General features: G+C 38.6%; 3 protein-coding genes across 7 annotated transcripts; all 3 read right to left on the bottom strand.

Moving 5' to 3' along the window:
• Window positions 1-11: 11 nt before the first annotated feature.
• LOC104718246 (small RNA 2'-O-methyltransferase) lies at window positions 12-5,252 on the bottom strand. The gene is made up of 10 exons (XM_087468390.1): window positions 4,826-5,252; window positions 3,998-4,278; window positions 3,827-3,916; window positions 3,288-3,745; window positions 2,943-3,197; window positions 1,773-2,737; window positions 1,270-1,421; window positions 1,016-1,132; window positions 723-842; window positions 12-619 (listed from the first exon to the last, which is right to left on the bottom strand). The coding sequence occupies exons 2-10, from the start codon at window positions 4,247-4,249 to the stop codon at window positions 188-190; spliced, it is 2,841 nt and encodes a 946-aa protein (XP_087324516.1). The 5' UTR covers window positions 4,250-4,278; window positions 4,826-5,252; the 3' UTR covers window positions 12-187.
• On the bottom strand, window positions 5,046-10,015 carry LOC104718243 (small RNA 2'-O-methyltransferase-like). 2 transcript variants are annotated; one of them, XR_015568170.1, is made up of 11 exons: window positions 9,482-9,727; window positions 8,727-8,970; window positions 8,533-8,631; window positions 7,918-8,369; window positions 7,574-7,834; window positions 6,718-7,459; window positions 6,567-6,620; window positions 6,311-6,465; window positions 6,087-6,203; window positions 5,770-5,889; window positions 5,046-5,669 (listed from the first exon to the last, which is right to left on the bottom strand). XR_015568170.1 is itself a non-coding variant. In XM_087468391.1 (11 exons), the coding sequence occupies exons 3-11, from the start codon at window positions 8,940-8,942 to the stop codon at window positions 5,235-5,237; spliced, it is 2,748 nt and encodes a 915-aa protein (XP_087324517.1). In that variant the 5' UTR covers window positions 8,943-8,970; window positions 9,482-9,727; window positions 9,876-10,015; the 3' UTR covers window positions 5,046-5,234. The 2 variants fall into 2 exon arrangements, 1 of the variants encoding a protein (XP_087324517.1); XM_087468391.1 differs by adding an exon at window positions 9,876-10,015 and having other exon boundaries at window positions 6,567-7,459.
• LOC104718244 (putative 3-hydroxyisobutyrate dehydrogenase, mitochondrial) lies at window positions 9,869-12,514 on the bottom strand. Of its 4 annotated transcripts, none has more exons than XM_010435953.2 (10): window positions 12,238-12,514; window positions 11,982-12,070; window positions 11,767-11,881; window positions 11,378-11,528; window positions 11,169-11,251; window positions 10,938-11,033; window positions 10,653-10,795; window positions 10,481-10,565; window positions 10,295-10,374; window positions 9,869-10,108 (listed from the first exon to the last, which is right to left on the bottom strand). In XM_010435953.2, exons 1-10 carry the CDS (start codon window positions 12,361-12,363, stop codon window positions 10,021-10,023), a joined length of 1,056 nt encoding a protein of 351 aa, XP_010434255.1. In that variant the 5' UTR covers window positions 12,364-12,514; the 3' UTR covers window positions 9,869-10,020. The 4 variants fall into 4 exon arrangements, with proteins under 4 accessions (XP_010434255.1, XP_087324519.1, XP_019086916.1 ...); XM_087468393.1 differs by having other exon boundaries at window positions 11,759-11,881; window positions 12,238-12,432; XM_019231371.2 differs by lacking the exon at window positions 11,982-12,070 and having other exon boundaries at window positions 12,238-12,479.
• Window positions 12,515-12,654: the final 140 nt, after the last annotated feature.

Raw genomic sequence — 12,654 nt, 5'->3', positions numbered from 1 at the left:
ACAAACTTTGATGCAGGGGTAAAAAGGGTAATTCGCATTAATCTAGTTTTAAACATTGTTTTTTACGGTTAATTTAATTTAATCATCTGCAAAAGCTAAGACAAGAGGAACTAAACAAGCTTTGAGTTTTTTTTAAAGGTGAACCACATCATGGCATTTGCTTGCTCATTACTACTCTAACCAGAGATCAGTCTTTTTTGTCTCCATCTTCTTTCTTCCATTCCCATATGACTTTATAAGGCGGCATTGAGCCTTCTGCAACATTCTCAATAGATGAAGCTTCCCGTCTAAAAACAGCTATCTGAGAAGCAAACCCGGGTTCTACTTCACCAGACCCACCAACACCGCTGAACTCGACGCTGTAGTTATGGACTTTGGCGAGCTTAGACGCCCAGTTGTTAAACTGTTCTCTTGTCCATTCGAATTTGTGGTCGTGGTTCCTGAATTTAGGAAGCTGTGACTCGGTTTTGTCTTCTTCTTGGGTTTCTGGTGTAGACCGCTGGAGGATTGTGTTGAACTCGAAGTTTGGTGTTGAGACAATCAGGAGCTTGGGGCGAAACAAGCTCAGAACTTTTTCCCCAAATTGACAGGCTTGATCTTCTTCCATGTGCTCAATAACCTACAGATTCAGAACAGATTATATGCAACGCTTTACCAGACAGATTGCTTTTGATGAACATGCACAAACTTTTAAGGAATAAAGCAGATGACAGGAGAACCACCTCTAAGCAAGTGCCGATGTCTACGTCATACAGCCTAGAGTCAAACTCAAGGATGGAACCATCATAAAGTGTAGCAGATTTGACGTTGCAAGCTTCCTTGTTTAGTTTTATATGTAGCATCTGAAGTTGAAACACAAGATACACAAAAACAAAAGTAAATCTACCATTTCTTTTCGATTACACAAATGCAGCCTTCATCCAACAGACATCAGTTTTTTTCGATGCACTAGTCTCATCAAGTTACTTCCTCTACGAGAGGGAATAAGAAAACAGTGGTATGCGATTTTTAATACCTTAGCAGCACGGGCAAGACCCTTCGGTGAAATGTCAACACCGATAATGGTTTGAAGTGAAGTTGGATAGTCAAGTAGAGAGTCTAATAAACTTCCAGATCCGCATCCAAAATCAACCTGTAACGAGAATAGAGGTGTCATCTTACGCTTATTTACAGTGCTACCAATTAGGACAAGAGAGACTGAAACAACTGAAGAAGTCTTGAATTTAGAATCCCAATAAGCAGGAGGACATTAAGATATAAAGAGCTTACCAAAGTAGAAGCGGATGATTCTCTTATATGTTTCAGTGCATATTCAACACGCTGTTTTGAAAGTGGAGGTTTGAAAAACGCCGCCTCCATTCGTTCTTCTGATGGCCCTTTCACACCCAACAAAAGTATACTGTAATTTAAAGTTGGACGTTCTGTGCAAAAGAAGCAGAGGAAATTCATCAGTATCAAATATAAATGTTCATGGAATCTCTTAACTTAGTCATAGATATAGGTCTAATCTTTGTTCATCCTCTGCCGTCAGCTACAAAAGCTTCGATACAGCAAAAGTGAATTGTTAATAATGATGCTACCTTACATAACTTTGCCTCTTTTTCGTATTGATCAGAGCCAGAATTTTGTAGTTACTAGTAAGTAAGTTCACTAATGAAGGCAATACAAATGTCAGCATTTGATAAACACCTTTTATTTTTCTTCCAACCAGAAAATCGTTTTCAGAAATCATCCTATGACATCCAACAAAATGAAAACATTAGAAGCAATACCTGATAGGAGCGAGCGGACTGTCACAGTATCAGAAGCAGCAGCCAAAATCAAAGCTTCTGCAGCATCAGGGGGTGTAGTACTAAAAGAAGCATATTCACCCACACTCATCTGAGTAACAGCTGATTCTATATGTGGATTCATGGATCCAGTCCCTACCTCAAACTCTATCTCTTCATTGCTTTCAATGAGTTCTATTGAGGGTTCACAATCAGCTTCCACCTCAGCTTCCATATCTTCATTGCTTTCGATGTCATCTCTTGGAGATTCGTCATCACTTGGAGATTCACCATCACTCGAATATTCAGGATCCACAGCCAACGACAAAGAATAGCATATACTAACCACAGAACCATTTGTTATAGATTGAACACGCTTCTCTGCTGATGGCACATCTATGGGTTTTGATTCAGAGATGTGTCCATTATGGGAAATCGGCGGGGCCACAAAAACATTAGGAGTTGAAGATTTGATATCCTGGTCGTCATCTGTATCAGATGGTTGCTCCACATCCAGTTCATCGAAAAACTTACTTAACCATAGGAGGGCTTTTAATGAAGCATTTTGAATGGCATCATTCTCCTTCTCATAGAATTTTCTCGGTGAACATTCTAAAACCAAATCCTGAGACTTCGTAAAAATTTTCACTTCACATCTAAACCTCATCCCTGATCCTGGTGTATCTTCTTTCTCCCTACTCAAATTATCATTATCAGCATCGTCAACTCCTGAGACCTTCAACTTCTTGTGAGATCTGAATATGTTAGATAACGATTCCACAGGAGCATTGGATGAAGAAAAGACGGGTTCTGCTAGTCGATGCTGGTGGCAGAACATGCAGAGAATCTCCCTGGGGAGTGGACCTCTCCAATTAGATTTTGTAGTGAATGAAGAAGGCAACTGTGCAGCAATTACTGCTTGACGTGAAATTTTGTAGATTCCATTGGGTGTCATACCAGAACATATCCTGCAGAAGCCACAAGTCATACATCAGTACATGATAAAATATGCAATGCTTCATCGGAAGGCCAAGACAAACGTCAAATGCATTACTTCAGAGTTATTACACGTAACGTAAGTAATGCAATGTTCCCAAAATCCTTAATAAATGAAGATGTGAAAAGGAAAATCCAGACATAAAACTGAGCAAAAGTTGGTAGAAGAAAATGGACCTGTAAAATGACTTCACAGTTACATCATCACAGTCAAGATCGTTGGACTTCCATCGGTAACCAACAGATGCCAAGATAGCATCCCCGTAAATATCTTGACCACAAATGTAACTTGCTCGTGCATTCAGAGTTTTTTCAATATGAGATGAGTCTTCATTTGAACTTCCAGACGCTTCTGATGATTTATCAGAGGACTTATTCGGAATAGTAGAGTACAATCTACACTCAGAACCACAGGAAGCTTTGCCAAAAGTCCTGTTGAAAAGAAAAAATACTTTCAAGCCAGATTAACACCAAGAATGTTCCACTTACTAATAGGAAACAAAAAAAAAACAGTATAATCACCTGGACATCATCACTTGGCTGCCATTTTTCAAACCAAGCCTGTCAGCAATACTATCCAAATAATGCCGGTCTGATGAGATGTAAAGAGTTTCTAGCTCAACAACCTCCTCACCGAGACATGGTATAAATACAGCCGCTACTTCTCTGCTAAGTAGGGAATCAGATACATGAGTAGCTAGTGCTTCTACAATTTCTGAAGGGTATGGATTTTTCTTTCGGAGTGAAGATACATCTGGAGATGCGACAATGTAGTCCGACAACTTTGCAGCAGCCTCAATGACATAGGAAATGACCAAAGAAGGATCTGATTCCACAGAAGGATTAATGATTTTACAACGACTATTAATCTTTGCATCAAATGTAGCAATGACAGAAACAGGAACTGAGCCGCAACAATCACCATCCCTTCGCAACACCGCTCTAAGGTGAGCTCCTAGAGGATGTTCAGCTGAAATAAACTGCAACCGAATAATATAAGATATCATTTAGATCAAGGTATTGTATACATAGAAATCAGAAAGATCTTTTGAGATACATACCTCATCAGAAAATATATACTTAATGCGTCCAACGATCTCATCCCAAGCTTCATCTACAGTAAGATCATCATTCTGAGGACGAATGCCTAGCTGCAACATGAAACGGTACTGTCTTTGTTATATCATAAGAGATACCACAATATCAAAAGAGACACATACAACGAAGCATACCTTCTCAAGAGCCAATTCAGCAGCAGATTGTTCGGAATCCTTCTTCTTCTTGAATACATTTGATACAACAGAAAAGTCTGGTAGCTCCAAGTGGCAGCGATAGAGACATGGGCCTTTTTGAGGAATTGCCAAACCTGGACAACCACTCTGAGAAGAATCATAAACTTCCTCAACTCTATAACTTGCTTTAGCACCAAACTTCTGATGTATAATTGACTTCGGAGTAGGTGTACGCTTCCCACCACCCGCCATCACAAACGCAATGTAGCTTCTTCAATACACTGAGACAAACAAAAGGGTCACACATATATAAGCCAAATTTCAGGAAAGATGGTAACTTGACAATTCAAATCAAAGCCATATTAAAAACATTAACATACAAATCAAAAGTTCAAAATCGAACCAACATCAATTTGATTGAGTTCCCACATTCTCAATGTTCTAATTCTAACTACTTTTTCAGACTAGAGAATGATAAGTAAAGTCTCAGTCTTGCCAAAGTCTTTCGTTTCCGTAACAAAAATGGCGAAACCCAAATTATAAAACTAGAATCGATTACGCATGCCATGGGAAAAAAAAAAAAAAAAAACAGAGAGACTAAACACAAGAAAATGAGTAAAGTAACAATTTTTCGTTCCGAGGAAGTAGAGATAGAGGTTTCGGGTACAAACCCAACAACAAAAAAAAAGGGGTTTTGAGTGTAACGTCAAGACAAACGAATCGTCATGACGAGAAACGAAGATTTAATGAAATTGAATTTCATAAAGAGCCCAGAAGTATCAAAACGATTCAGACAAACCCTAAAAGCACGAAGAATCAACAACGAACCTAAAGGGATGAGCAGAATGTCATGTAAGAACCGAGGAGAGAACAACAGAGAAAAAGAGAGTGGGAGAGAGAGAATGGGGTTTTAGAGAGGGAGGAGAAGAGAGGGTGTTCTAGTCATTTCATTGATGTAGTAGTAGAATCGTTGTCTTTAATTTTTCGACTTTTTTTTTATTTTATTCCCTATCCACCATTCTCTTTTTTAGAAGGAAATAATGTGTCATTTGTTGTGACTTCTGTGTAATTGACACAGTTTTTTATCATATTAAGCATCAAAGACCAAAGACAAAGAGTGTGATACAGAAGAAACATGGAGATTTCAAACAGTAATAAAATCGACAAACTCAAAAAGAAGCTAAACGAAAAAGGAAACAAGTCTATTCTGGTTGATGATACTCTTGTAAACCAAAGATTAGTCTTTTTTGTCTCCATTTCTTCTTGTCCATTCCCAAGTGACTTGATAAGGCCGCATCGAGCCTTCCGAGTCCTTCCTTTTAACAGCCGACAAAGATTTCCGTCTAAAAATAGCAATCTGAGAAGCAAATCCGGGATCTATTATGCCAGACCCACCAACACCGCTGAACTCGACGCTGTAGTGGTAGCCTTTGGCGAGCTTAGTTGCCCACTGGTTAAACTGTTTCCTTGTCCATTCGAACTTGTGGTCATGGTTCCTGAACTGGAGTGGCTGTGAAATGGATTTCTTTTCTGAGTTGTCTGGAGCACGCTTATGTAGAATTTTGTTGCACTCGTAGTTTGGTGTGGAGATAATCAGAAGTTTCGGGCGGAACAAGGTTAGAACTGTTTTCCCAAATTGACAGGCTTGATCTTCCTCCATGTGTTCAATGACCTACAGAGTCGGAACAGATTATATGTTAAAGTCAGATTTCTTGAAGATAATACACATTTTAAAAATGATGAAGAAATGAAGCAAGAAAATAGAAGGGGACCTCTAAGCAAGTGCCGACGTCAATGTCTTGCAGCCTAGAATCAAACTCGAGGATGGAGCCATCATAGAGTGTAGTAGATTTGAGGTTGCAAGGTCCCTTGTTTAATTTCAAACGTAGCATCTGAAATTGAAACAATACATGCACACATATTTGATGTAAATTAACAATCTTCATTCAACCATCTCTGAAGAGGATATAAAATACAATCTTCACATGTTACACAACTCATGAATCGCATAAATGCAGTTTTGAACAAACAAATATCAAGCTTTAAGATGCATATAGTCTCATCAGGTTAAGTCTCAGAGTTAGCATACCTTAGCAGCACGGGCAAGGCCCTTCTGTGAGATGTCAACACCGACCATGGTTTGAAGTGAAGTTGGATAGTCAAGTAAAGAGGCTAGTAAACTTCCAGACCCGCATCCAAAGTCAACCTGAAACAATTATAAAGACTGGAATATTATAAGGAGTCCTAAAATGAATCCTGAATCACAAGAAGCAGAAAGACAGTATGATCAAATGAGAAACAAGAAGAGTCTACCAGAGTAGAAGCTGACGACTCTTCTATATGTTTCATTGCATAGTCAACACGCTGTTTTGAAAGTGGGGGTTTGAAAAAAGCCGCCTCCATTCGTTCTTCTGTCGGCCCTTTCACTCCCAACAAACGTACATTGTATTCCAAACCGGCTGAGAGTTCTGGTTGCATTTGTAACAAAAGAAATGTGAACAGTTGATAAAGTTTTCCTCCCCCAACCTGAGAAAGCTAAGTTTTTTCTATTAAAAATTAGAAGAGTTACCTGATAGGAGTGACTGAGTCCTCACAGTATCAGTGGCAGCAGCAAAAACCAAGCCTTCAGCAGGGTTATTAGTTAAAAAACAAGCATATTGTCCCACAGACATCTGAGTGACAACCGATTCAAGATGTGGATTCATAGATCCATTTCCTACCTCAAATTCTATCTCTTCATTGCTTTCGATGAGTTCTTTCAAATATTCACCATTCCTCGAAAAGTCAGCATCTACCTCCACGGACACAGAATAGCATATGCTAACCAAGGAACCATCTGTTACAGATTGAACACGCTTCCGTTCACGTGGCATACCCGTGTTCCTTGATTTAGACCTGGGCTGTTCATACCTTCTACTACTTGGAAAAGCCCCTTTTATCATGACACTACGTTGAAAGAGCATATCCAGGTGTAGTTTCGAATAACATGGTTGATCTGGGTCAGCATCAAGGTCATCGAATAACCCATTAAACCATGAGAGGGCTTTCAACGCAGCATTTTGAATAGCATGATTCTCCTTCTCATAGAAGTTACCCGGTGAACAATCTAAAACCAAATCCTGCGACTTTGAGAGAATCTTCACTTCACATCTATACCCAGTCCCTGACCCTTGTATCTCGTCTTTTTTCCTTCTCATATGCTGATTGTAGATATCATCACATTCTGAGTCTTTCAACTTCTGGTAGGAACTTAATATGCTAGACAGTGGTTTCACAGGGGCAAGAGTTACAGTGAAAATGGGTTCTGCTAGCAGTTGCTGTTGACAGAACATGCAGAGAATCTCCCTGGGGGATGGACCTCTCCAGTTAGACTTTGAAATGTATGAAAAAGGTAACTGCGCAGCAATTAGTGCTTGTCGAGAGAATTTATAGATTCCATTAGGAGACATACCGCAACATATCCTACATGTAGCCAAAAACATGATAAGATAATTAGTGCATCAGCGGAAGACCAAAAGATATACAAAAGAACAAGATAAAAATATAAACAGAGCAAAAGTTGGTAGGAGTAGAGACCTGTAAAATGACTTTAAAGTTACATCATCGTGTTCAAGATTATGGGACCTCCATGGGTAGCCAACAGATGCCACAATCGCATCACCGTGAATATCTAGACCACTTACAAAACTAGCTTTTGCATTCCGAGACTTTTCAAGATGTGATGATTCATTAACTGGACGTTTTTCACTGGATTTCCATGAAGTATCACAAGACTTCAACTTAGGAATGGCAGCATATACTCTACACTCTAAGCCAGAGGCAGTTTTGCCAATAGTCCTGTTTGAAAAATCCATGAAGAGTTTTAATCAGATTAACTTCAAGAAAGCTCCATTAATTGACAAAAAGGAAAATTTAAAGACCTTGATATCATCACTAGGCTGCCATCCTTCAACCCAAGCTTTTCAGCAACAATATCCAAGTAATACCGACCTGATGAAATATCAAGAGTGACTGGCTTAACAGCCTCTTCACCGTCAACGCTACATTGTATATGCATAGCCTCAACTTTTATGCTTTCTACTTGAGTAGCCAATGCTTTTATAATTGCTGAAGGGTATGGTTTTTTCCTGCGGAGTGAATCTTCACGCGGAGATACGACAATGTAGTCTGGCAACTTTGCAGCAGCCTTCATGACATAGGACATGAGCAAGCTAGGATCTGAGTCCACTGAAGGATTAATCACTTTACAACGACTGTTGATCTTTGTATCAAATGTAGCGATGACAGAAACCGGAACTGATCCGCAATGTTCACCATCCCTTTGCAATGCCGCCCTAAGGTGACCTCCCAGAGGATGATCAGCTGAAAGAAACTGAAACGGCAACAACTTGAAATATTAAAGCCAAAAAACTGTAGTTGGTTAAATTATATAATGTCATTTGCATAAAGAGAAATCCCAGATTGCTTTTAGGCTTTTAGTCCAGTGATCAACTAATCATTACTCATATTTATAAAATTGCTTGTGACATACTAACCTCATCAGAAAATATATACTTAATGCGTTCAACGATATCATCCCAAGCTTCCTCCACAGTAATATCATCATCATTATAATCCAGTGGGTGAATGCCTAGCTGCAACATGAATAGTATCGTCTTCTTCTTTAGCATAACAACATTCAGAAAACAAAGATACAAAAAGACAGGAGAGATATATAACAACAACATACCTTCTCGAGAGCCAATTCAGCAGCGGATTGTTCGGAATCGTTCTTTTCCTTGAAGACATTTGAGACAACAGTAAAGTCAGGTAGCTGCAAGTGACATCGATAGAGGCATCCATTCGAAGAAGCATGAACTTCCTCAATTCTGTAACTTGCTTTAACACCAAACTTGTCATGTATAATTTCCTTAGGATTGAGTGTCTGCTTCTCCTCACCCGTCATCACAAACTCACTGTAGCTTCTCTAGACACTGAGACAAAACAAAATAAACTATACATCACTCGCATAGATCAGGAAAGATGGTAACTTTTGTGCAAACTGTGCGACTGCACGGAACCCCCAAAAAAAAACTAGGGTTTTTTCTAAGAGAGATATCGTAAGAAGATGACCTAAATTCCGGGGTTAGCTGGGGTTTATTAGAAGACAAGATGACTTAAATTCTCAGTCTAGTTGAGTCTTAATTCCGCAACAACACACAAAAAATGGGGAAATCGATAAATGAAGGATGTAAACTAAACTCAAATCCGATAAAGTTGTAGGCTTTTGACAGCAGAGAGATGAAACAGAGGAACATGAGTCAAAGCAAGGATTTTTTCGCGCGAAAGGATCAAAAATTAAAAAACAAAGGGTTGTAAGTTAGTTGACGAGGACCGAATCGTCCACAGAAACGAAAGGGGCGACGAAATAGAACTTTACGAAGATTCCTAGAGTAACGAAGTGAAACATAAGAGACGAAAAGCAAGCAAGAATCAAAGGCGTACCTTTTGACAGTTTTTGAGAGAGAAATGGGCATGTACAAAACTAGTTTTGAGCGTACAGAGCAAGTTGGGGGTTTTCAAATGTAGCGGTGGGGATGGGATGAAGAAAGCCAAGGGTGTTTTTGGTCATTTACATACAATATTTTCCCGTGATTTTTTTACTTCCCACTTCTAACAAATGGAGATTTGGTACCGGTGATTCTGCAAAAATGGTTTGGTTCTTCCACTGGACTTGTCATGTCGAAGCCACTGCAGATTATACAAGATCTTGAAGTTTTAGGAATATAGCCAAAGAATGATTGTATATCAAATAGATTACGAATACATATAAGGAAACTGATATATTTGTGGATCGGTTTAGCGAGTAACGCTGTTAACAAACAAAAGATGTAATTACCAACGGTGACTTTTGACTTTGCATTAACTTTGTTTAATCCTCTATAGAATGCTTTCATGCTTTATTCTGCACTAAGAGTAATGTCCAAACTAAAGATGTTCACGAAGAAACTGATTATTTTTACAGGGTCATTGTAAAGTTGGCCTCAGACTTCATCTTTGCCATTGTAAAAGTGTCGGAAGACACAAGAGAAGTCCTTTCTTTCATGCCCTTCCTCGCACATCTTCTTGTAACTGCAAAAACATAAAAAAAAAACTCCAGCTTGATGATATGTCTGCACTGTTTCATATAAGAGCTTTAAACACAAGTTTCTAAGTTGTTTCCATAAACTTCACAAGCCTTCTTTGTTCACACCAAGTCATCGTTTCAACTTTCAAGGACAAAAACTTCTAGAAGAAAAGACTAGTGTAAGTACTCACATCTCTTGTGCTTTGGATATCAATGGGCTTTTGTGTCCAACTTCTTCAGCTGATGCTGCTGCGAGGTTTAGGTCTTTAGCCTGCATTTTGAATACAACAATATCCATGAAAGACTTGTGTACATTAAGGAATGTGCTTTACAGACATTTTAGGATCAACGATATAAACATATGTTAAGATACTGACCATAAGTTTGGATGCGAAACCGCCATTGTAATCTCTTGAAGAGGGCACACCTTTCATCACTCCTGGAACTGGATTATATGCGTCGCTGTGGTTTTAGGAATATAAAACGAAGTTAAGAATTGGGGTCTGTACTTAAATAGAAGGCGTTGAAGAGGTCATTTCATTAACATACCTACTCCAACATCGGCCACTAGATGTGTTTAACACTTCTGTTAAAGTGCTGGCAGATATTCCAAGAGACTGACCAAGAGCTAAGGCTTCTGAAGTGCCGAGCATACTAACAGCCATCGCCAAATTGTTACAAATCTTTGCAGCCTAAGTTTGAAAAAAAAAAAGAACACGTCGTTTCTCAGTCCAGATTGAAAAGATTCATCCTAGAGAATTGTGGATCCAAATATACCAATGATTAGATAAGAGGTACTGTAATAGACAAAACATGGTATAACAGTGAACTTACAGATCCATTTCCTGAACCACCACAGTAGATGGAAGTTCTACCCATTGACTGAAGAATTGGTCTAGCAGCTAAGTAAGCATCTTCGGGGCCTCCAACCTACAAACGTGCAATTGTATCAATGCCATTTGCCGGTACATGCACATATAATGTGCAAATCTTATATAATCATGAGTATCAGAGTATCTATAAAGGATGTGACTCAAATATTGTAGAAAAAGAGAGTCTACATACCATGAAAGTGAGCGTACTAGCTTCTGCAGCAAGTACACCTCCAGAGACAGGAGCATCCAACATGACTGGCTTTTCCCAGTTGTCTGCATCAAAGATGGTTGAAACTATTTAAAATGAAACAATCTCGACTTGTTCACAAGAAGAACAAACTGAAGCTGTTAACTCAGAAGCGCAAACAAACTTCCCTTCAAATACTATATATGCTTTACCTCTCTTTTCTTTCAAATTACAATTAGAAACAGCAAACGAGATTTTTCGAGTTGTTTGTGGATCAATAGTAGATGAATCTATAAACAAAGCAGGTCTTATTGCATTTTCTCCACGAAGCAACCCATTTCTTCCTGTGTACACATCCATCACCTACAAGAATTAAAATATTCTTCCTTCATAAAACCAATGAAGAGATCAACATTTAAAGATTTTACAATCTTTCAGGTTTCAACCATCTAAACATCCCAGTAACAGGAGGTAAACAACAATACTATCTTGCAGATTATTTTTTCCTAATAATGCATCAAATCATGCAACTAACATGATAATGTCCAAATTATTCTCACAAAAAACACTTGCTAGCTAGAGGTAATAACAACCAGCTTACGTGAGATGATGAAGGTAGCATGGTAATCACAACTTGGCTATCTTGTGCAACTTCATAAGGAGTGTCTCTAGCAGAGACTCCTAATTGAGCAAACATCTTCATAACATCACGATTTCTGTGAAATCAAACACAAGTATACGGGCAAAAAAAGGTTAGTCAAATGGATCAAAGCATAAACCAAATATGAAAAATGGGCACTAAAGGGTAATAATTACATGTCATGAACGGTAACGTTATATCCAGCTTTAACTAGATTATTCACCATCCTAGAACCCATATTTCCAAGCCCTATGAAACCAACATTCTGAGAAAACAGAGGGTAATGAGATTTTTCATTTACATAAATTTTGATCAGATTCACAAAAGTTAAGACCTTTTTCTTCCAACTAATATAAAAGATCATGTTTTTGGAACGTTTTAAGCAAATACAATATATATTCCGATCATGAAGAAAAGTTTAAAAAACAGAACCTGGAATTGTTTTGAATTCTGAGACGACGAAGAGAATCGGCGGAGACTTAGATAAGACGCAGACACGAAATTGGTTTTGAATTTGGTGAGACTAAGTAGAGACTGCGCTCTGCGAATCGCAGCCATTGATGAAACTTTTTAAGATTGCTGTGTTTAGCAAAATAAGCAAAAGGAGAGTGAGTGAGTCTCAGACGCAAGTCCTCTCTCGTCTCTCCCTCTCTATATATCTGTGTAAAAGTAATGATCACATGATCTCACCAACTCATTACTCACTCATGAGTCATCAATTTTTCTTTTTGAATATATGACCCCTTTAGTTCTCAGTTTCTTCCGAAAGTGGACTACTACTTTTAAAATAATCAGTAAAACCAAAATAATTGTCCTGACCGGGTCTTGTCTATCCCGGTCTCACCTAGT

Source organism: Camelina sativa, chromosome 10 (genome assembly GCF_030686135.1).
Source record: "Camelina sativa cultivar CO46 ecotype springtype chromosome 10, ASM3068613v1".
NCBI classification, from domain to species: Eukaryota; Viridiplantae; Streptophyta; class Magnoliopsida; order Brassicales; family Brassicaceae; genus Camelina; species Camelina sativa.
The sequence above is the reverse complement of the archived record's forward strand: the minus strand, read 5'-3'. Positions and strand labels throughout refer to the sequence as shown.

Bases quoted from the DNA above. Each gene is read 5' to 3' on its own strand.
- LOC104718246 (XM_087468390.1), bottom strand. From the start codon at position 4,249: ATGGCGGGTGGTGGGAAGCGTACACCTACTCCGAAGTCAATTATACAT. The intron at 1,422-1,772 runs GTATTGCTTCTA...TCTTTTGCACAG, and splicing joins AGTCCGCTCGCTCCTATCAG to AACGTCCAACTTTAAATTAC. The intron at 620-722 runs GTGGTTCTCCTG...CTGAATCTGTAG, and splicing joins ACATCGGCACTTGCTTAGAG to GTTATTGAGCACATGGAAGA.
- LOC104718243 (XM_087468391.1), bottom strand. From the start codon at position 8,942: ATGACGGGTGAGGAGAAGCAGACACTCAATCCTAAGGAAATTATACAT. The intron at 6,466-6,566 runs GTAACTCTTCTA...AAATGCAACCAG, and splicing joins GACTCAGTCACTCCTATCAG to AACTCTCAGCCGGTTTGGAA. The intron at 6,204-6,310 runs GTAGACTCTTCT...TAATTGTTTCAG, and splicing joins AGTCGTCAGCTTCTACTCTG to GTTGACTTTGGATGCGGGTC.
- LOC104718244 (XM_010435953.2), bottom strand. From the start codon at position 12,363: ATGGCTGCGATTCGCAGAGCGCAGTCTCTACTTAGTCTCACCAAATTC. The intron at 11,882-11,981 runs GTAATTATTACC...TTGATTTCACAG, and splicing joins AACGTTACCGTTCATGACAT to AAATCGTGATGTTATGAAGA. The intron at 10,796-10,937 runs GTAAGTTCACTG...TTTCAAACTTAG, and splicing joins GTGGTTCAGGAAATGGATCT to GCTGCAAAGATTTGTAACAA.